Source organism: Ursus americanus, chromosome 4 (assembly GCF_024610735.1).
Source record: "Ursus americanus isolate L20-20 chromosome 4, mUrsAme1.1.p, whole genome shotgun sequence".
Taxonomy (NCBI): domain Eukaryota; kingdom Metazoa; phylum Chordata; class Mammalia; order Carnivora; family Ursidae; genus Ursus; species Ursus americanus.
The window spans coordinates 36,486,854-36,510,449 of NC_142130.1; the positions used below are offsets into that span (position 1 = coordinate 36,486,854).

General features: G+C 35.0%; 1 protein-coding gene across 1 annotated transcript in view; it reads right to left on the reverse strand.

Moving 5' to 3' along the window:
* The window catches only part of STXBP5L (syntaxin binding protein 5L), a 429,230-nt gene that overhangs the window by 67,015 nt on the left and 338,619 nt on the right, over positions 1 to 23,596 (reverse strand). The window contains exon 20 of the mRNA XM_087861601.1: positions 23,043 to 23,114. Within this exon, the coding sequence (XP_087717727.1) occupies positions 23,043 to 23,114 (72 nt within the window). The remainder of the gene's footprint in view (positions 1 to 23,042; positions 23,115 to 23,596) is intronic.

A 23,596-nucleotide genomic window follows, 5' to 3' on the forward strand; every position in this document is an offset into this window, starting at 1 on the left:
ATGTGGTTTTGATTTGAATCTCCCTGATGGCTAATGATTTTGAACATTTTTTCATGTGTCTTTAGCCATTTGTATGTCTTCATTGGAAAAGTGTCTGTTCATTGCCCATTTTTTGATTTGATTATTTGTTTTCCATGTATTGAGTTTGAGAAGTTCTTTACAGATCTTGGATACCAGTCTTTTATCTGTAGCGTCATTTGCAAATATCTTCTCCCATTCCATGGGCTGTCTCTTAGTTTTGTTGACTGTTTCCTTTGCCGTGCAGAAGCTTTTTATCTTGATGAAGTCCCACAAGTTCATTTTATCTTTTGTTTCTCTTGCCTTTGGAGATGTGTCATGAAAGAAGTTGTTGTGGCCGATGTCAAAGAGTTTGCAGCCTATGTTCTCCTCTATGATGTTGATGAATTCCACATCGAGGTCTTTCATCCATTTGGAGTTTATCTTTGTGTACGGTGTGAGAGAGTGGTCAAGTTTCATTCTTTTGCATATAGCTGTCCAATTTTCCCAGCACCATTTATTGAAGAGACTGTCCTTTTTCCACTGGATGTTTTTTCCTGCTTTGTCACAGATTAGTTGCCCATAGAGCTGAGGGTCCATTTCTGGGTTCTCTATTCTTTTCCATTGGTCTATGTGTCTGTTTTTGTGCCAGTACCATGCTGTCTTGATGATCACCACTTTGTAGTATTGCTTGAAATCAGGCAACGTGATGCCCCCGGCTTTGTTTTTCCTTTTCAACATTTCCTTGGCGATTTGGGGTCTTTTCTGGTTCCACACAAATTTAAGGGCTGTGTGTTCCAGCTCTTTGAAAAATGTCATTGGTATTTTGATTGGGATGGCACTGAAAGTATACATTGTTCTGGGTAGCATAGACGTTTTAACTATGTTTAGTCTTCTGATGCATGAGCATGGAATGTTTTTCCATCTTTTTTATGTCTTCTTCAATGTCTTTCGTCAGTGTTCTGTAGTTTCTAGAATATAGATCCTTTACCTCTCTGGTTAATTCCAAGATATCGTATGATTTTTGGTGCTATTGTAAAAGGAATCAATTCTCTAATTTCTCTTTCTTCAATCTCATTGTTCGTGTATAGAAATGCAACTGATTTCTGAGCATTGATTTTGTATCCTGCCATGTTACTGATTTGTTCTATAAGTTCTAGTAATTTGGGGGTGGAGTCTTTTGGGTTTTCCATATAGAGTATCATATCATCTGCGAATAGAGACCGTTTGACTTCTTCTTTGCCGATTTGAATACCTTTTATTACTTTTTGTTGTCTGATTGCTGTTGCAAGGACTTCTAATACTATGTTGAATAATAATGGGGAGAGTGGGCATCCTTGTTGTGTTCCTCAAGGGAAAGGCTTTCAGCTGCTCCCCATTGAGACTGTTATTTGCTGTAGGCTTTTCATAGATGGTTTTTATGAAATTGAGGAGTGTACCCTCTATCCCTACACTCTGAAAGGTTTTAATCAGGAAAGGATGCTGTATTTTGTCAAATGCTTTTTCTGCATCAATTGAAAAGATCATATGGTTCTTGACTCTTCTCTTGTTGATGTGATCTATCACACTGATCGATTTGCAAATGTTGAACCACCCCTGCATCCTAGGGATGAATCCCACTTGGTCATAATGGGTAATTCTTTTTAATATACTGTTAGATCCTATTAGCTAGGATCTTGTTGAGAATTTTGGCATCCATACTCATCAGGGGTATCGGTCTGTAATTCTCCTTTTGATGAGGTCTTTGCATGGTTTGGGGATCAAGGTAATACTGGCCTCACAGAATGAGTTTGGTAGTTTTCCTTCTGTTTCTATTTTTTGAAACCGCTTCAGGAGAATAGGTATTATTTCCTCTTTGAATATTCGGTAGAATTCCGCGGGGAATCCATCAGACCCTGGACTCTTGTTTTTGGGAAGCTTTTTGATTACTGCTTTAATCTCTTCACAATTAATCAGTCTGTTTAGATAATCATTTTCTTCCTGTTTCAGACTTCTTAGTTTATAGATTTCCAGGAAGGCATCCATTTCTTCCAGGTTGTTTACTTTATTGGCATATAGTTGTTGATAATAGTTTCTAATGATTGTTTCTATTTCCTTGGTGTTGATCGTGATCTCTCCCCTTTCATTCATAATTTTATTAATTTGGGTCCTTTCTCTATTCTTTTGAATAAGTCTGGCCAGTGGCTTATCAATCTTATTTATTCTTTCAAAGAACCAGCTTCTAGTTCTGTTGATCTGCTCTACTGTGCTCCTGGTTTCTAATTCTTTGATCTACGCTCTAATCTTGATCAACTGCCTTCTCGTGTGTGAGTTAGGCCTGTTCTTCTCTTCCAGCTCCAGCTTCTTAAGGTGATAATATGAAAACTGCATTTTAGATTTTTCTCTTCTTTTGAGTGAGGCTTGGATGGCTATGTATTTCCCCCTTAGGACCGCCATTGCAGTGTCCCATAGGTTTTGGACCGATGTGTTTTCGTTCTCATTGGTTTCCATAAATTGCTTAAGTTTTTCTTTAATTCCCTGGTTTACCCAATCATTCTTAAGCAAGATGGTTCTTAGTTTCCATGTGTTTGAATTTCTTCCAAATTTTTCCTTGTGATTGAGTTCCAGTTTCAAAGCACCATGGTCTGAGAATATGCAGGGAATAATCTCAGTTTTTTGGTATTGGTTGAGACCTCTTTTGTGATCCAGTATATGGTCTATTCTGGAAAAAGTTCCAAGTGCATTCGAAAAGAATGAGTATTCTATTGTTCTGGGGTGTAGTGTTCTATATATATTCATGAGGTCCATCTGGTCCAGTATGTCATTCAAAGCTCTTGTTTCTTTATTGATTTTCTGCTTAGGTGATCTGTCCATTGCTGAGAGTGGAATGTTGAGGTCTCCTACTATTAACGTATTATTGTCTATATGTCTCTTTATTCTGGTTAAGAGTTGGCTTGTGTATCTAGCTGCTCCCCTGTTGGGGGCATAGATATTTATAATTGTTAGATCCTGTTGTTGGATACATCCTTTAAGAATAATACAGTGTCCTTCTGTATCTCTTACTACAGTCTTTAGTTTAAAATCTAATCTGTCTGATATGAGAATTGCTACCCCAGCTTTCTTTTGAGGTCTATTGGCATGAAAAAATGGTTCTCCATCCCTTCACTTTCAGTCTGGATGTATCTTAAGGTTCAAAATGAGTCTCTTGTAGAAAGCATATGGATGGGTCATGTCTTTTTATCCAATCTGCAACCCTGTGGCATTTTATGGGAACATTTAGGCCATTCACATTGAGAGTGATTATTGAGAGAGATGATTTTAATGATGTCATGTTGCCTGTGACGTCCTTGTTTCGATAGATTGTTTCTGTAAATTTCTGTTCTGTATCACTCTTGGGTCTTTTTACTTTTATAGTACCCCCCTTAATATTTCTTATAGGGCTGGCTTTGTGGTCACATATTCTTTCAGTTTCTGCCGGTCTTGGAAGGTCCTTGTCTCTCTCTTCTGAATGACAGCCTTGCTGGATAAAGGATCCTTGGCTGCATGTTCTTCTCACTTAGTGCTCTGAATATGTCTTTTCAGGTTTTTCTGGCTTGCCAGGTCCAAATTATTGACCAGGACCCAGGCAATGTGCACTTGTTTTATAGGGACATTAGGGATGTGGGCTTCTTGATTTTTCAGCCTGACTTCTGGGGGAGGGGCCTGCCGTGCTGATATTCAGGCAACCCTGTTTAGGTAGACTTGCCCCATCCTCTGTGAGAGAGGGTGGGGATGGGCACAATGCAAACTGGTATTTCCAGGCTTTTGTTCTCTGGCAGCTTTCCCTGTTGGTTTTCTGTGACTCTTCTGAGAGTCAGAGCAGCAGTGGTTGTATCCTAGCCTCTGTCTCAGAACAGAAAGATCACAGTCTGCTCTCCACTGAGCTCTCCTGGCCACTTTTAAACTCTGTTTCTGTCGGTGCTGCTAATACCCCGCAGCGTCCCAGGTTGTGTGCCCCACAGCCACTCTCCCAGTCCTCGCTCCCAGGGCCAGCACGTCTCTGTCCTTTGTGCTTCTAACACCGCCAGCCGCCCCTGGTTCCCATGCACGCTCCCGAGTTCCCTGTTTCAGTGTGGTTCGCAGAGTTCCGGTTTTCAGTCTGGTCGCCCGCGCGCTCCCAAGCTCCTGGTTTAAGTCCAGTTCCAGTGAGCGCTCTGGAGCTCCGGTTTTCAGTCTGGTCGCACGCACGTTCCCAGGCTCACGGTCTCAGTCTGCTCTCTGGCGGGTGCCCATCCGCAGTCCGGCCCGCTCCCCAGTGCCGGTGGCTACCGCTTCCCAGTGCCCAAGTGCAGCGGCTCCCTCCTCCTTCCGTTTATCTTCTGATATCTGTCCACAGATTCATAGCTCCCCACTTCGTACCTCAATGCTCAGTGCCAGAGATGTTCGTTTATAGAGATCCAGATGTATCTGCCTACGTTTCAGGCTGATTTTGTGGGTGTTCAGTATGATCTGGTAAATATCCAGCTGGATTCAGGGAAGCAGCTGAAAAAAGGCCCCCTTCTCCTCCGCCATCTTTTTTATTCCCCCCTTATCTCAAACAAGGTTGTTCTAAGAAAGGAAAACTTCAAAACTATGGAATAAGTATTTGAAGATAATACACTCAGCCAGGTACCACACTATACTCAAATGTAGAAACATGTCCTCCAGGGATGTAGAATCATGATAAATTAGGTACAGACATTGCAGCAATTTATGGGGGAGTCTCGTGGAGCAGTCTTCTCTAGATTTCAGAACAGGGAATGGGTAGGTGGAGTAGACAAGACCACTGGAAACTGAAGTGAAATTGCTAGATCATATGGTAGTTCTAATTTTAATTTTCGAGGAATCTCAATTTTAGCTGCAAAGTTTCAGTAACTTGCGGGTCGCCAGGAGGGGTCTGTGGTGAGCGGTGGCGGGCCCTGCAGTGGCAAGCGAGCCCCTCGGTGGGGCGGGGCAGCCCAGTGACAGCGCTGCATTCCTGTGGCCTACACGCGGTGAACGGGCTCAGCCTGTTGCAGCCCGGCTCTGCCCGCTCCGCTGTGGAGGCCGTGGAGTGCTTCCACCTCTAACTAGTTCTTGTATCATTATTAAAAGTGAAGTATTGAAATTTCTAGTTGTCTGTCTCCCTTTGATTCTGTCAAGTATCGCTTTATGAACATCTTAGTTCTGTTGTTAGATGCATAGATATTTAAAATTGTTAAATCTTCTTGATGGGTCTACCATTTTTTCATTTTAGATGTCTCTATTTTTAGTAACTTTTTTTTTCTTTAAAATCTGTTTTGTCTGATATTAACTACAGCTTTCTCATGTTTGCTGTTTGGATCTTTTTCTATCCTTTTACTTTCAACCTATTTGTATCTTTATGCCTTCAGACAGCATAGAGTTAAATCTTGATTTTTCTAGTCCAACAATCTTCATCTTCTGATTGGATTGTTAAATCTATCCATATTTAATGTTATTATTGATACAGTTGGATTACATCTGTCATTTTACTTTAGGCTTTCTGTGTGTCTCATATCTTTTTTGTTCCTCCACTCTTCCTTTACTGCTTTGTTTGGCATTAAGTAAATATCTTCTGATGCAACTAATTCATTTCTTTAATAATTCTGTCTTCAAATTTTTGGAGTTCTTTGTAAGTGCTCTAAGACAACATATACATCTTAGTTCATCAGAATCTATTTCAGATATATATTAACTTAATTCCAGGGGGATATAAAAATGTTACTCTTTTATAACTGTTTCTTCTTTTCCCTTTATGTGCTATTATATTGGCATACATATTACATCCATATATGTTAGAAATGCAACAACATATTATAATTACTTTGTATAACTTTGTTTTTTGTAAAACTGAGAGAAGGAAGAGAGCAAAAATATATATTTATAAAGTTTGTATATTAACTTTCTTATTTACAATTTTTAGCTCTCTTCATTTGTTGTGATCAATCCACCTGGTTTCATCTGCTTATTCAAATACAGCTTTGCTCCCACCTAAATCCTTTGTGCTGTTATGGAACATATATTACATTTCTATATGTTATAGACACAACAATACAATTTTATACATGTTTTATAAATGTCTTTTTAAATCAGTTAAGAGATAAAAAATGTGCATTTATACTATTTTATAATTACATAATTACCTTAATAATGTTTTTTTCCTTTGTGTGAATTCAAATTATCATCTGGTGTTTACTTTCTTTCAGCCTGAGAAAACTTTCTTTAGTATTTCTTGTAAAGTGGCTATGCTATAGCAACAAAATTCTCTAGTTTTTTGTTTATCTGGGAATGACTTTATTTCATCTACATTTTTGAAAGATCATTTTGCTGGATATAAGATTCTTGGGTTTAGTGTTTTCCTTTGAGCACTTTGAATATGTTGTCCTACTGCTTCCAGCCTCCATTGTTTCTGATGAACTGTTAATCCTACTGGAGTTCTTGCGTATATGATAAGTTTTTCTCTCAGTTCTTTCAAGATTTTCTCATTGCCTTTCAGCATTTTTACTATGATGTGTCTGCGTATGGATTTCTTTGCATTTATCCTATTTGGAGTTCACTGAGCTTTTGGACTTATACATTAATGGTTTTCATCAAATTTTCAAAGTTTTCTGCCATTATCTTTTTGAATATTTTTCTGCTTCTCTCTTTTCTCTCCTACGACTACTCTTATTATGGACATGTTGGTGCACTTATGCTACCCTAAATTTTTTTTCTCTTCTTCAGAATGCAGTCTCTATCAGCCTACCTTTAAGTTTGCTGATTCTGTTTTCTACCAGTTTAGATTGACTGTTGAATCCCTGTAGTGAATTTTTCTTTTCACTTATTGTACTTGGTTCTTGTTTTCCCTTGACCCCATTCACTCATTTCACCCACCTTCCACTCTCTGCCTGTGGAAACCATTAATCTGTTCTTTGTGTTTATGTGCTCATTTTTGTTGTTCTTTGTTCTTTCTTGGATTCCACGTGTAAGTGATATCATATAGTATTTGTCTTTGTCTTATTTCACTTAACATGATGCTCTCAAGGTACATCCATGTTGTTACAAATGGCAAGACCTCCTTCTTTTTTATGGCTGAATAATAATCCAGTGTGTGTGTGTGTGTGTGTGTGTGTGTGTGTGTATAACTCAGTTGTATTTTCTTTACTCATTCCTCCATTGATGGACCCTTAGGTTGTTTCCATACCTTGGTTATTGTAAATAATGCTGCAGTGAACATGGGGGTGGCATATGTCTTTTTTGAGTTAGTTTTTTATTTATTTGCATAGACACCCAGAAGTGAAATTGCTAGATCATATGGTAGTTCTAATTTTAATTTTTGAGGAATCTCCATACTGTTTTTCAAAGTGGCTCTACCAATTTACATTCCTACCATCAGTGCACAAGGGTTTCCTTTTCTCTACATCCTTGTCAACATTTGTTATTTCTTGTCTTTTTAGTGATAGGCATTCTAACAAGTGTCAGGTGATATCTTGTGGTTCCAATTTGCATTTCTCTGATGCTAAGCACCTTTTCATGTAACTGCAGGCTATCTGCATGTCTTCTTTTGAAAAATGTCTGTTCAGATCCTCTGCTCATTTTTTAATTGGAATTTTCTTTTCTTATCTTGCTATTGAGTTGTGTAAGTTCTTTATATATTTTGAATATTAACCCCTTATCAGATATATGATTTTTAAATATTTTCTTCCATTTCATGGATTGCCTTTTCATTTTGTTAGTTTCCTTTGCTCTTCAGAAGCTTTTTAGTTTCATATTGTCCTACTTATTTTTGCTTTTGTTGCCTTTGCTTTTGGTGTCAAATCCAAAAAATTATTGCCAACACCCAGTCAAGGAATGTACTGCCTACATTTGTTCTAGTATTTTTATGGGTTTGTGTCTTATGTTCCAATCTTTAATACATTTTGAATTAGTTCTTGCATATGGTATAAAATAGTTCTGTTTGCTTCTTTTTCTAACTTCAATCTCTTTGTTGATATTCTTTATTTGATGAGACATTATCATCATAGTTTCCCTTCTTTAAGTGTGGTGTCTTTTGGCTCTTTAAAAATTTTTCATGGCTGCTATGATGTCTTTGTTAAATCCAACATCTGGGCCCTCTCAGAGGCAATTTCTGTTGCCTTCTTTTTTTCTGGGAATAGGTCACACTTTCCTATTTTATTGCATGTCTTTGCATAATACTTTGTTGATAACTAGACATTTTAGGTAACATAGTACAGCAATTCTGGATATTGATTACTGATTACTCTCCCCTCTCTGGTTTTTATTGTTGTTTGCTTGTTTAATGACTGGGCTAGACAATTTTAGTGAAGTTTTTTCCCCTTACATTGTGAAGACTTTGATATTGCTTATCAGAGGGTGTAAACTTCAGTGTGCATACGGTCACCCTGGGATGGCAGTAGTTTTAGCAGGGGTCTCTTAGTCTCTTTCCCTGATCTCTCTGTTGATATCAAATCCAGCTATCAGGTATCAAAGTCACAGCCAGGTGATTGTTTTATTGTTTTTGACAATGCCCCGGGATATATATTATTCAATATTCTAATCCAATTTAGGCAGAAGTCATATCTGAAGCCAGTCTTTGAGGTTTGTTCAAATCCCAGGAGGGGTCTTAGTTGTGTCTTCTTGGTTCTCTCTGGTGAACAGCTCACCTATGGTCTAGCTGGTTGCTCTTAATTAAGGGGAGTTACCAGCCTCTTATTTGATTTCCACCAAATACTTCATTGGTTTTGAGGGCATCCTTAGGATTGAACTTCCTCAAATTGTGTTTCAATAAAGCTAGTTCCTTTGGGGAGAGCTTCAGAGTTCCCTGTCTTATAGACTGCTTCTTCCTCTGGGCAAAACTTCAGAGCCGCTAGTCTGGACTCTGGGCAGGTGTGATAACCTCTGGCCTTCCCAGCTTTACTTTTCTGCATGAAACATTTATACTATGAGCAAGCTGAGAGGGAGAAGTCAGGGCCTCAGCATTTTGGCTTGCTATGCTTAGGGTAATCATTTTGTCCTGTGAGTGGGGCATTGGGAGGGGAGGGGAGGGTCTTTGATCTCTTGGTCACACTCATTAAGAATTTGTCCTTTTCAACTTGGAGTTGAAGGGGATGAGAAATGCTGGCAACCTGAAGGCAGGAGAGGTACGGAGCAAGTTGTGGCTTAGTGTCAAAGAGTCACTTTTTACCAAGTGTCAGTAGATTTTCTTGTGTAAATGTTTCTTTTCTATATCCTCTTAGGACAATTTCCAGAGGTTTTAAGTGATTGTTTTGTTAAAAAATAGTTTTCACCAGTTACACTTTTTCTCTGGAGAATTTGTCCATGACCCTCCTCAGGATGCCATTTGGAAGTCTATCCTGTACCTGGTATTTTAAAAATAAGTACATTTCTTAATTGTTTCATTTATTATATAGAAAGAGAACTGACTTATATACTGTATACCTTTCAATGTTGCTAAGTTCACATACTGTTTTTGTAGCTTTTTTTTTGTAGATTCCTTTGGGTTTCCTCAATACACTATAATATCATTGGCGAATAAAGTTAGTTTTAATATTTTCTTTCTAAACCTTAGGTATATTATTTTTATCTTGCTTTTTCCCTTACTAGGTCATCAAATACAATGTTGAACAAAGGGGATGAGAGTGGACATCATTGCCTTGTTACCAATTTTAGTGGAAAAGCATACAATATTCCAAAATTAAGCATGATGTTATTCGTAGGCTTTTCATTGATGGGCCTTATTCATTTGAGGAAATATTCTATTCCTCGTTTTCTGGTGATTATTATAAAGAAGTGTCAATTGATGACAAATTTTTTTTGCATATATTGAGTTGATCATGTAATTTTCTCCTTTATTATGTTAATCAAGTGTTCTGCATTGATTGGTTTTCAAATATTAAACTTATATTCCTGGGATAAATCTACCTTGGCAATGATATTTTATGTTTCTTACATATATTTGTCTTCTATTTGCTAATATTTTATTCATGATTTTTTGCATCTATGTTCATAAGTGAGACTGGCCTTAATTTTTCTTAAGTTTGTCAAGTTTTAGTTTTTAGCATTGTGCTGACCTCAGATAAGCAGTTGGGAAGATTTCCTTTTTTTCTTTTTTCAGTTCCCTGAAGTTGTTTGCATAAGATTAGTATTATTTCCTCCTTAAATGTTTGATAGAATTAATCAGTGAAGTTATTTGAAGTCTGCAGTTTTCTTTGTTGTGGGCAATTTTTTAAAAAAGATTTTATTTATTTATTTGAGAGAGACAGAGATAGAACACAAGAAAAGAGGAGAGGGAGAAGCAGGTTCCCCGTTGAGCAAAGGAGCCTGACATAGGGCTCGATCCCAGGGCCCCGAAGGCAGATGCTTAACCGACTGAGCCACTCAGGTGGCCTGTGGGTATTTAATTTTGAATGCAATTTTTTTAAAAAGATAGGCGGCTGTTTATATTTTCCAATGTGTTTGGTGTCAGTTTTTATAATTTTTTCTTTCAAGAAATCTCTTAATTTCATCTGTTCTGTCAATTTACAGGCATATAGTTCATAGTCTTTATTATTTTTAATAATAGTAGAAAATCCATAGTAATGCTCTTTTTTCATTTATCATATTGGTTATTTACTTTTTTTCTTCTTGATCAGTCTTACTAGGGTTTTACAGATCTTAGTAATTTTTTTGAAGAACTATCTTGTGGTTTTGTTGATCTACTCTGTAATTTGCCCTCTATTTCATTCACTTCTGTCTTTATTTCCTTCCTTCTGTTTACTTTGTCACACTATTCTTTTTTAGTGTCTTACCAAAGTTCAGATTATTGATTTGATATCATTTATTTTCTAATAGAAGCACTTATGTTCTAAATTTTCTCTTAAATACTATTTAAGCAACATCTCACAAATTTTGGTATTTTGTGTTTATACTTTCAGTTCAAAGATATTTAAAAATTGGGGTGCCTGGGTGGCTCAGGAGGTTAAGCATCTGCCTTCGGCTCATCAAGATCCCGGGATCCTGGGATTGAGCCCTGCATCAGTCTCCCTGCTTGGCCCTCTCTCTCACTCACTCTGTCTCTCTCAAATAAATAAATAAAATATTTTAAAAAATCTTTAAAAATTTCCCTGTGATTTGTTTTTTAAGCCACGAGAGTCTTAGTTTCCAAATATTTGGGGACTTTAAGACATATTTCTGTTAATAATTTCTAACTTAATTTTTTTATGATCAGAGAATATACTCTGCCTGATTTCAGTCCTTTAAAATCCATTATACATGTGAATATTACATGTCTACTTGAAAAAAAATGCATATTTTCCTTTGTATGATGTAGGCGTCTACTGACTTCAGTTAGGTCAATTTGGTTAAGAGAGTTGCTTAAGAGTTTTATACACTTAACAGTTTTTGTCTATTTGTTCAATCAGTTACTGAGGAGAAATTATGAATCCCCAGCTATGATTGTAGATTTGTCTATTTCTTTCTTCATTTCCTTTTTTGCTTTCTATGCTTTGAATATGTCTTATTAGGTCTGTACCTGTATAGGAGTTTTATACCTTTCTGATAAAGTGATTCTTTTATAATTTAGAACTGCCTCTATCTCCTTGCCTTGAAGTCTACTTTATGTCATAATATAGCCACATCAGCTTTCTTGAGGTTAGTATTTTGATAAAATTATTGTTCCCTTCTTTTACTTTCAATTTTTGTATGTTTTTATAGTTAAAGTGCAGCTCTTATAAAAACATATAGTTGGGTCTTTTTTTTTCTTTTGTTTTCCATCTTGTCTCACAATTCTACCCTTTATGGGGGGGTTTGCTCCATTAATATAATATAATCATTGATAGAGTTAGGTTTATGTCAATCTTTTTTTTTTTCCAGTTTACCCTTCTGTTCTTTTTTCCACTGTTTCTCTTTTCTGTCCTTTGAGAAAATCAATATTTTTTAGCATTCTATTTTATCTTCTCTTTGGCTACTTAACTACACCTCTGTTTTTTTTTTTTTTTTAGTAGTTCTTCTAGGGATTATAATATGCATCTATAATTCATTACAATATACTTTTAATTATATTACACTCTTTCTCTTATGATGAAAGAAACTTACAACATTAAAACATTATGTCTTTCCCATCCTTTGTTACTATTGTCATATATTTTCCTTCTACATGTTATAAACCCCATAATACAGTTAGTTTTTAATTTAAAAATTAAATGAACTCAGGAATTTTAAGAAAAGACAAAATTATCTTTTATATTTACCCACATATTTATTCTTTCCAATGCTTTTCATTCTTACTATATATCCAAATCTCCATCTGGTATTTCCTTTAGCTTAAAAACCTCCTTTACCATATCTTGTAGTACAGGTCTGCTGATGACAAATTTATTTACCTTTATTTTAAAATATTTTTGCTAAATGTAGAATTCTGGCTTTTTCTATACTTTGCAGTCCATCCATCTACAGAAGGCCCACTTTCTTCTGCATCTGTGCCCAGTCACTTGTCCCAGGTATAGAAGCAGCTACAGCTTTCTGCTCATCTATGAGTGGCTCTTTTCACTCGAATTCACTCAATCAAGCCTTCTTTGAATCCACCACTTTTCAATATCCCCATAGAAAAGTATGCTTTTAATTTTATCATTATATTTATCACAGAGTTTTATTATTGTTGTCATCATTGTTATTACCATGGGAATGAACTTTCATGTCTTTTAACATCCTATCTGGAAATGGGAAACCCCTCACTCACTTTTATTTTATATCTTGGAAATACTTTGAAAACTGGATGGAAGATATGAAAGACCAAAAGAATGGAAACTAGTGAAATTGATTAATCCATTACTGATAATAGTGGGTATCCAATGAAGTGCTCAGAGTACATGCCAAATAATTCTGCTTTTCCCAAGATTATAGTGAGATTTCCCAAAGAGACCTCCCAAAGATAAGGTGGAGAAAGTTACGTTTGATATATAAATAGAGTAAAGCAAAGTGACTAAACTTGGAAGATTCGTACAGTGAATCATTAGAAAATATATAATAAATCCTGGTTGAGAACAGATACAGAAATTTTATGGTAAATAACTGAATATCAGAAGACAAAACCCCTTTGGTTATAGTGAATTATATAAATTTTTATTTAAAATTTCTAAGGGTATACAGTTGACCCTTGTGTAACAAGAGTTTAAACTGTATGGGTCCACTTTTACATGAATTTTTTTCAATAAATATAGTATAATGCTTTAAATGTATTTTCTCTTCCTCATTTGCTGAATAACATTTTCTTTAGTGGACCTTATTGTAAGAATACAGTATATAAGACATATGACGTGAAAAATATGGTTGGAAAGACTTTTGGTCAGTAGTAGGCTATTAGTAGTTAAGTTTCTGGGGAGTCAAAAGTTAAACACAGATTTTTGACGGCACAGATACCTACCTCTAACCTCACACGGTTTAAGGGTCAACTATATATCTATAATGTATCTTACTATATAATATAATTAAGATAGTTGAAGTACCAACTTGTGAATGTTAAATAAAATATCAGTATTTTTAGGAGACTAATACCCAGTACACAAGTGTCTCCATACATATAACTGGTGTACACTTTGGGGGATTTTCTTACCAAATTATGATTTACCATATAAATGCTCTGGTCTGAATATTTTCCAATTTGATTGATATTTTGGTGAGATAATTTTTTGTTGTGGGATAGTATATTATAGGATGTTTACTGGCATTCTACTTACTAGATGACAGTAGAGTACCCCTCCCCTAATTATGAAGGCCATAAGTATCTCCAGACATTGACAAATTTCCTGTCAGGGATAAAATCATTCTTGGTTGAGAACCACTGCTGTTAAGTTTTATTAGCTTGTTTTGTTTGACTCACACTGAGATTGCTAACTAAACTCTAGAAAACTCATATATATTACTAAGTAATAGCTCCTCTTTTTTTTTCTTTGTTCATTTTGTTTAAAAGATGAAACCTTATATTTTATCTACTACAGTTCAATGTAGTTGCTTTCCAGCACAAAGGTTTGAGGTAAAAAAAAAAAATTTACACAGTAAAACTGATTTCAAAAAGAAAGGAAACTATCCTTTTCTCTACAATAACATTGCTAAAACCCTAGTTAAAGCCACCTTCTTTTCTTGCCTGGATTATAACACTGGCCTCCTAACTGGTATGCTAGTTTTTTTCTTTTTCCTTTTGGCCCCACAATATTTCTTCATGCAGCAGTGTGGATGATATTTTTAAGACATAAAGCATATCAGTCCCCTGCTTGAAATAAAATGGAATTTCTTATAATTGACTCAGAAACATGTATAATGTTGTCCCTGCTCATATAGATGTCAAAATCTTAACTCATTTTCCTTCTCAATAGTTTTCCACTGCACTCCTAGCCTCCCCCCTTCTATTTCTAGAAGATAGTTAGGTTCTTTACCACCTTAGAACCTTTTCACAGGCTGTTCATTCTGCCTGGAATACACTTCTCACTGCTGATTATGTAGCTAATTCTTTTTTGAAAAAAGCTTTATTGAGGTTTAATTTACATATTTATGAAGTATATGATTTGATAAATTTCAACGTATGTATACACCCCTGAAACCATCTCCATGATCAAGATAAAAAATATATCCCTCATGACGAAGAATTTGTGTCCTTTTGTAACCTTCTTTCCAGCCCTTCCCATATGCGCCCATTCCCATCCCCAGACAACCACTGATCTACTTTCTGTCACTCTACATTAGTTTTCATTTCCTAGAATTTTATATAAATGGAATCATACAATATGCACCCTTTTTTGCCTCGTTTCTTTTACTCAGTGTAATTATTTTGAATTCATCCATGATGCAATACTTCTCAATAGTGCACTCGTAGGAAAAAAAAAAAAAAAAGAGGGAGGCATACCATAAGAGACTATAAAGAATATACTGAGGATTGCTGGAAGGGATGTGTGTGGGGGGGTAATTGGGTGATGGGCATTATTAAGGAGGGCACTTGTGACGAGCGCTGGGTGTTATGTAAATGTTGATCACTAAATTCTACTCCTGAAACTAATATTACACTATACGCTAACTAAAATTTAAATAAAAACTTAAAACATTTAAAAAGAAAAAAAACCAGTGCATTCCTTTTTATTGCTTAGTGAACAGCTGAATGGATATAACAGAATTTGTTTAACCACTTACCTAATGTGGAGATTTTAATTATTTTTGACTACTGCAAATGTTTCAGTGTTTGGTTGCTATGAATGTCTTCGTATTGATACAAGCTTTCCTGGGGTAAATAACTAAATATAAAATGATGACATCATATATGTTTAAATCGTTAAGAACCTGCCAACTGGTCTTCCATTGTACATTCTTACCAATGTGGGAGAGTTCTGTTTCTTCTACGTTCTTGCCAATACTTGGTATGATCAATCTTTTAAAATTTTAGCCACTCTAACATATGTATAATGATATCTCATTGTAGTTTTAATTTGATTTTCCTAATGATGAATGTTGAATATCTTTTCATATGCTTACTTTTATTGTTTACTTCTTTAATTTGTTGATTGAATTATAACAAAGGACCATCATTACATTTCTGGAATATTCTCTATTCATTTTTGATATTTAGCTAGATTTGATTTCCCCAATATTCCCCTTTGTTTCTCAAGTTTTTATTTAAATTCCAGTTAGTTAACATACTGTATAATATTAGTTTCAGATGCAGAATTTAGTGATTCATCACTTAAACACTCAGCGCTCATCACAAGTGCCCTCCTTGACCGATCACCCATTTAACCCATGCTCCCTCCCAAACCCTTCCTCCAGTAACTCTCCATTTGTTCTTTATAGTTGAGAGTCTGTTTTATGGTTTGCCTCTCTATTTTTTTAATCCTCTATGTTCATCTGTTTTGTTTCTTAAATTCCACATATGAGTGAAATCATATGGCATTTGTTTTTCTCTGACTTCTTTCCCTCTTAGCATAATACACTCTAGCTCCACCCACATCATTGCAAATGGCAAGATTTCATTCTTTTTGATGGCTGAATAATATTCCATTATGTATATATACCACACCTTCTTTATTGATTCATCAGTTGATGGACATTTGGGCTCTTTCCATAATTTGGCTATTGTTGATGCTATAAACATTGGGGTGCATGTATCCCTTTGAATCAGTATTTTTGTATCTTTGGTCAAATCCCTAGTAATGCAATTGCTAGATCATAGGGTAGTTCTATTTTTAACTTTTTGAGGAACCTCCATACTGTTTTCCACGTGGCTGCATCAGTTTGTATTCCCACAAGCAGTGTAAGAGGCTTCCCCTTTCTCTATATCCTCGCCAATACCTGTTGTTTCCTGTGTTATTAATTTTAGCTATTCTAATAGGTGTGAGGTGATATATCTTTAGAGTTTAGTTTTGACTTGTATTTCCCTGATGATGAGTGATGTTGAGTATCTTTTCATGTGTCTGTTAACCATCTGGGTGTCTTCTTTGGAAAAATGTCTATTCGTGTTTTCTGCCCATTTTTTAACTAGATTATTTGTTTTTTGGGGTGTTGAATTTTATAAGTTCTTTATAGATTTTGGATACTAACCCTTTACCAGAGAGATGTCATTTGCAAATATCTTCTCCCATTCTGAAGGTTGCCTTTTAGTTTTGTTTTTTCCTTCACTGTTCATATGCTTATTTATTATCAGTATATCTTCTTTTGTGAACTACTTATTCAAATTTTTTGCCCATATTTTGATTAGGTTGTTTGCTTTATTATTGAGTTTTTAGAACTTTAAATATATATTCTAGATACAAATCCCTTATAGGATATATGCTTTGCCAGTATTTTCTCCTAGTCTGTGGCTTAGCTTTTCATTCTCATAACAGTGTCATTTGAAGAGTAGAAATTTTTACTTTTAAAGTAGTCCAATGTAGTCATATGTTCTTGTATGAAGCATGTTATTGGTATGTTATTTAAAAAAACTTTTGTGTAACCCAGTGTCACAAAAATCTCATTTTTTCTAAATTTATAATTTTCGGTTTTATATTAAGGCTCATGATCTATTTATAAGTTAACCAAAAAAATTCATAAAGTATGGATCAAAGTTAATTTTTTTACACAAGGATATCCAACTGTTTGAATACCATTTGTAGGAAAGACTATCCTTTCTCTACTTAATTGCCTTTGCAACTTTGTCAAAAATCAGCTGTTCGTATATGTGTGGATGTATTTCTGAAGTCTCTATTAAGTTTCATTGATCTATTTGTGTTTGGACCAACATTAAACCATTCAATAACACTAATTTTTTTTTTTTTTAAGTCTTGAAACCAGGTAGTATTGGTCTTCCAACATTGTTCTTTTTCAAAAGCTGCTTTGGCTCTAAATCTTTTGCATTTCTGTATGGACTTTAGAATCATTTTGTCAGTTTCTATTTAAAGTCTCCTCAGGCACCTGGGTGGCTCATTTGTTTGGACGTCTGCCTTCCGCTCTGGTCATGATCCCAGGATCCTGGGATTGACTTCTGCATCGGGTTCCTTGCTCAGCGGGGAGCCTGCTTCTCCCTCTGCCTGCTGCTCCCCCTGCTTGTGCTCTCTCCCTCTCTGTCAAATAAATGGATAAAATCTTTTTAAAAAAAGTCTCCTCGATTTTTATTGGAATTGTATATTACAGATCAATTTGGAGAGAATTGACATCTTACTATTGAGTCTTCTGAAACATGAACATGGTGTAATTCTTCATTTTTGGGGGGTATTTAACTTCTCTCAGCAATGTTTTCTGGTTTTCAGTGTATAGGTCTTTCATATCTGCTGTCTTATTATGGCTAAGTATTTCATATTTTTAATACCACTATAAAAGATATTTTCAAATTTCAATTTCAGGTTGTTGTGGTTACATAGAAATAAACTTGATTTTCATACATTGATCATATATCCTGAACTTTGTTAAACTCACTTATTCTAGTTGATTTCTGTAGATTTCTTTAAATTTTCTTTGTAGATGATAATGTCACCTATGAAAAAAGATGATTTAACTTCTTTTCCAATCTAGATAACTTTTGTTTCTTGTCTGAGTACACTGGCTAGAATCTCCAGTACAATGTTAATTAGAAGTGGATGTGAATTAGAAGTTTCTTCTAGTCTGGCTTTGGGGAATGGGCACCATTTCCTTTGAGTGCTGGGCACTGTTTTCTTTAATCCCTTCAGATGGCTCTTTCCCTGGTTAGTTCATCATAGTATGTGTTGATCAGTACTTTGTTGAGGAAGAAACTCTGTAGATCTCTGGGATCTTCTTTGTAAACTGTAGCTGCTTTCATTTTCCTGGTTTCTCATCTCCATCTCATCAACTCTGGCAGTCAACAGTTTTCCTCCTGGGTTTCCCCTCCTCCTTTTGCTGCAGTCTAGAAACTCTCAGGGCAGTAACCGTATGGTTTTAAGGTTCATTTCTTTTGTTTCCCATTTGTCAGAGATTACTGTATTTCATTGCCTGATGATCTGTGTCTTAAAATAAACATAGTTTCTTTTGTTATGTCTGTTTTGTTTGTTTGTTTGTTTGTTTGAGTCTAGAGGTTAATCTGCCCTGTTTCTCTATCAGGGTCTGGTGTAAGTCCAAAGCATTGTCTGTTTTCTTCTTATCTCACAAAGCTTCACTTAAATGTTTCCTCTTCAGATAGGTCCTTCTGTCATAACTCTCAAAAATAGGTCCACCTTTCCCCCCTTATCTTTTTCTCCTTGATAGCAATGCTATCTTTTTTTCAACTGTAACAGTACATCTGTGGATTCTTTATATGTTTTCTATTATAAATTGAGGAAAGAGACCATAATTATTTCACTCATCACTGTATATCTAGTGCCTAGAAAAAGATTTGACACAGAAGATGATTAATATTTTTTGAATGAATGAACTTTCCCACTTATTATTTACCATAAGTTTTGCTCATTTTTGTTCCTTGAGGCATTCCTTCTTTTCTTATTCTTTGTTTTACACCTCCATTTTTGATGTTCTTCCATTCATTTTTTATATTTATTTGCCTCTCCTTGCTAGTTCTTTCTTATTCTTATCTTCCCCTTTAAATTTTTCTTTATGCTTCTATTTGTGTTCCCAGCATCTGTTACCATTCCCTACACTCTGAAAAAACCATGCAGTGAAAGCAGGAAAATATCTATAGATAGACTTGAGACCTTCTAAAGGATCTCCCATTACATAACTAGAAATTGATGCGCAAGCAAGTTTGTCTGACAATGTTCTACATTAAGCCCACTTTTCAAAACTCCTTTTTGTTCAAACAGGATACTACTATTCTCTGGCAGAATTTCTGTCATTTTTGCAAGTAGAAAAAACACTAGACTATGAGGCAGCTGACTTGGTATTAGTCATACCATAGATTCTGGAAAAGTTATTTAACCTCTCTATGTCTTGCTTTTGTCTTTTATTATAATATTAAGGTCTACTATTTATAGAAATGCTTTTATAAACATTAACCAAGAAAGATTCCTAAGTCTCTAAGGGAGGTAGGAATTATGATTTTTTACTTTATATATGAGAAAAAAGAAACTCAGAAGTTATGTGACTTGCCAAAGATTTCAGATGTAGTGAGTAGTTAAGTAGAAAGAGTAGAACTTGATATAACCTTCTGACCCTATGCCTGCTGCTCTTTCCAAATCATCTGGTTCCACAAATCATAATCCATCAAACACAGAGGTTTCTTTTGAGCTATAGAGTTTTATTATTCCATGATGTGAAAGATTTGCAGACGGAATAAAGTTTTAGGGGAGGGAGTTCCTTGGAACCTAAACTACAATACAAAATGATCAGTGAAAGAGCCCAGGAAAAGATTGAAATTGAGGTGTTTCTCCAGGAATGAAAAGTATGAAATTCAAAACAGAACGTGATATCACTTTGTGAGCAAAATTGATATAATAAAATATAAAAGCTGGAGTTCAGAGAGCACCTTGTCCAGTCTCCTCAATTGTGAGAAATAATTTTAAATTGTTTCATTTTTGAATATATTATTTTATTGATTGTGGATAAAAACTGGGGGGAAAAAAGTGGTTCCTGATTATAGTATAATACAACTGGTTTCCAATGAGCCTGAAACTTTCAGAAACTTAGAGACACTGAATAATACAGTGGAAAGCAAATGAAGATATGCTTTCCTGAAAATTAGGAAACAATTCATGAAAAGGCCAAATAGTCTCTATTATAATAAAATGGAACTATAGAAATGTAATCAGGTTTTATGATTAAATAAATTAAAAGCAAATTTTCATAAAATTTATTTTTTTAAAACATATTCCAGGATATACCTTTCAAGTCATTAATCAGTCCCTTACCAAAATATAGGATATTGATTATCAAGAGAAGACTTTAAAGAGATTTGATTTCAAATCTCATGGTTTGTCTGAACTCCTAGGGAGCTCACTGGTGGAGACATATAGGATCTTTTAATGGTCTTCTAAGGACTTGATTTTACTTTTGTCTTGACACTTCAGATCTTTGTTTAGAAGAAACTATGATTTGTTTTGCACAATCCCAGTGAACCCAGTAACTACAGAAGCTATTTCTGCTCTCACTTGTCAAATTTGAAAAATCCTCTAGCTATTCATATGAGCAAAAAGAGTCAGCTACATGCTCTATCCTAACAATCATCATTTAATTACCGAGCACATATTTGTGCCAGGTGTAGAGGGTATAAAGAATTTGAGAACTACTCTTCAGGTTCTTGCAATGCATTTGGAAAGGTAGAGCATATACATAAAAATAAGTAAACATACAAATGAATTTATGCTAAGTACCAACTGGTTCACATACTTCCACGTAGAAGCTTATACACTATAGGCATTTAAATAAAGGAACTGGCACAACAGGGCTCTGATGGCAGCAGGAAAGGTTTACAATAGAAAGTAAAATTTGAGCAGGGCATTTCCAGAAGAGGGGATGATATGAATAAATATACGGTTAGCAAGATACATATATACTTGGCGTAAGGGGAGTGTTTTTATAGAAGAGTAGTAGAAAATTCATTTGAAAATATAGATAGGAATTATATTTTAGGGTACCCTGAATGTTTAAAATCTTTGCTTTTTAAATCTGAAGGAAATTTAAGATTACTGAAGGGTTAGAAGTAAGTGAGCATGTCTCAGAACTTCTTTAACCTTTATGTCACAGTTGATACTGTAGAATTCTGATTAAGAGCCTGCTCCTGTTTCTTTTATCCTCAGTATACAATTTCTCTTCTTACTATAAAAGCATTACATATTTATTATAGAGATATCAGAAAAAACATAAAACTAAAAGAACTTCGTAAAATCCACAGTCTCATGTTTGGAAACTTTTTCTATTTATATAGATGGATACATTCTCTCCCTCTCTCTCTCTCTCATACACACACACACACACACACACACACACACACACACACACACAGTGTTGGGTGCATCCAAACTTGAGAAGGCAAGATGGATTCAGAAGCTCGAGTGTGTGTGTTAAACCACCTGGATGGGTATTAAGGAGGGCATGTATTGCATGGTGCATTGGGTGTTATACGCAAGTAATGAATCATGGAACTTTACATCAAAAACTAGGGATGTACTGTATGGTGACTAACATAATATAATAAAAAAATATTATAAAAAAATAAATAAACCACCTGGAGAATACTTACAGGGAAAGTTTTGGCTGAAACTTTTTATGTGGCAGGGAAATGGGTAAGAAAGAATAGAATTAGGGTATAAGTCAGCTAATTTTTTATGTAAAGAGCAATATAGTAAGTATTTTGAGTATCATGGGCCATATGGTTTCTGTTCAACTCTGCCATTGTAGTGTGGATGCAGCCATAGGCATTATGTAAAAGATGAGTGTGGTTGTGGTCCAATAAAGTTGTATTTATGGAAACTGAAATTTCCTATAATTTTCAGGTGTCAAGAAATATTATCATAATACTTAATAGGTTTCTGTTTTAGGAGAAGCAGAAGTCAACATAGAAATCAATGTTCTATCACAAGTCATGAGGAGCAAAGACAATGAATAGCATCCAAAAAGGGGGTGTTCTGCTAGAATAGAAAATTAGAGGATACTGATGATGAAAAATAGGGCACCCTATGGGCATTCCCAGAAAAATTTTAAGGATTTCACAGAAATTGAGTATCTTTAGCTACAAGAAGACAATGTTTTAGGTTATTATAAGTGATGTGATCCCACTAATTCTCTACAAACTGGTGAGGTGAAGTCTGAAGAAATCCAAGATACAAACAATATATGTATGTATGCGTGTGTGTGTGTGTATCTATATATATATAGATTCATACATTATACAAATATGAAGCCGTCATATATATTGTTAAACAACCAGCTTTTTAAAAACATTACATTGATCAGTATATTGTAAATGTCTTCTCGTCAGTGAATGTTCACCCCTAACATCACTAGTATCATCTGCACCTGCAATCATACCCTCATTCTCTGTTCTTTTTGCACTAGTTGATAGAATTGCTTACTCCAGCATCTTCTAATTTGCATTTTCTACCATGGTAAATGTTAATACTATTGACTTTTTAGTTTGTGACTTCAATTCCCCAACTTCATAGTGTTTGGTACCTAAAATCACTACAGAAATATGTGTTTGTGTATTCTATCTTAATAAAAAGCATCAGAAGTTAGGAATATTTAGCTAAATCTAAGAAATCTAATTACTTAGAAAAAGAAAATACTGTGGCCCTTGTTAGAATACTTTTATAAGATGGCCAAAGGCACAAGGTTTCCAAAACAAGAAAGCAATCAATTGTTATTGATACTGGAATGTCAAGTTTACCATTTATAAGGACACCATGGCTCTTCCTCGTCAAAACAAATGATAGGGACTCTTGAACTAAGAGAATGTGGTCTACACGGTTTGAAATAAAACTGGAATAATGGATGTGAATAAATGGTATATGACATTAGCTATTTGAAGTATTTATATAATTATTAAAATTATCAGGTTGCACTTCCATAACAAAACAAAAATTTGCATGCATGCTGAATGTGTTTTTAAAAACACATTACTAAGCAGAGACGTATGAGTTTAACCAGGCATTAAGACTTAAAAAAGCTATTTGCCTAACCTTTATAGAACTTACTCTGATAGGAAGTACGGATCCGTTTCGTTAAATCAGGATAAAGGTTAGACAGGCCACGCATGCAAAAGTTGTCTTTGGAACATGCCAGAACATCAGCATCAGCAGCAGGCAGAGGAAAGAGAGAGAAATAGTCTAAAGTGAAAGGAAGTGATAGCATACCAGAATCTAGAACAGCCAAGATGAAGAAATTGCAGCAAGTTTAGGTAATCAAATTAGAAAGGAGATATTAAAAAAATAAATCAATTAGAAAGAGATGACAGATGAATGATGAGAGTGTTGTAGTAATTTTATTTAATCAAATATCCTATAAGAGTAGATGTCATATTTCTCATATTCATTTTATGTAGTAAACTTATTTTACTTGTAAATAATATGTAACTTCATAAAAATCAAAATGGTTGTCTTTAATCTTTGGTATTAACAGTAAAGCTTAGGGATTTTAGTTTTTGGTATTTTTATAACATAAAGTGAGTACTCATTGTAGTGATTTTATACACTAAATATGAACAAAGTTTATGATTTCATCAGTTTTCCTGATTTTAAAGTCATCAAAA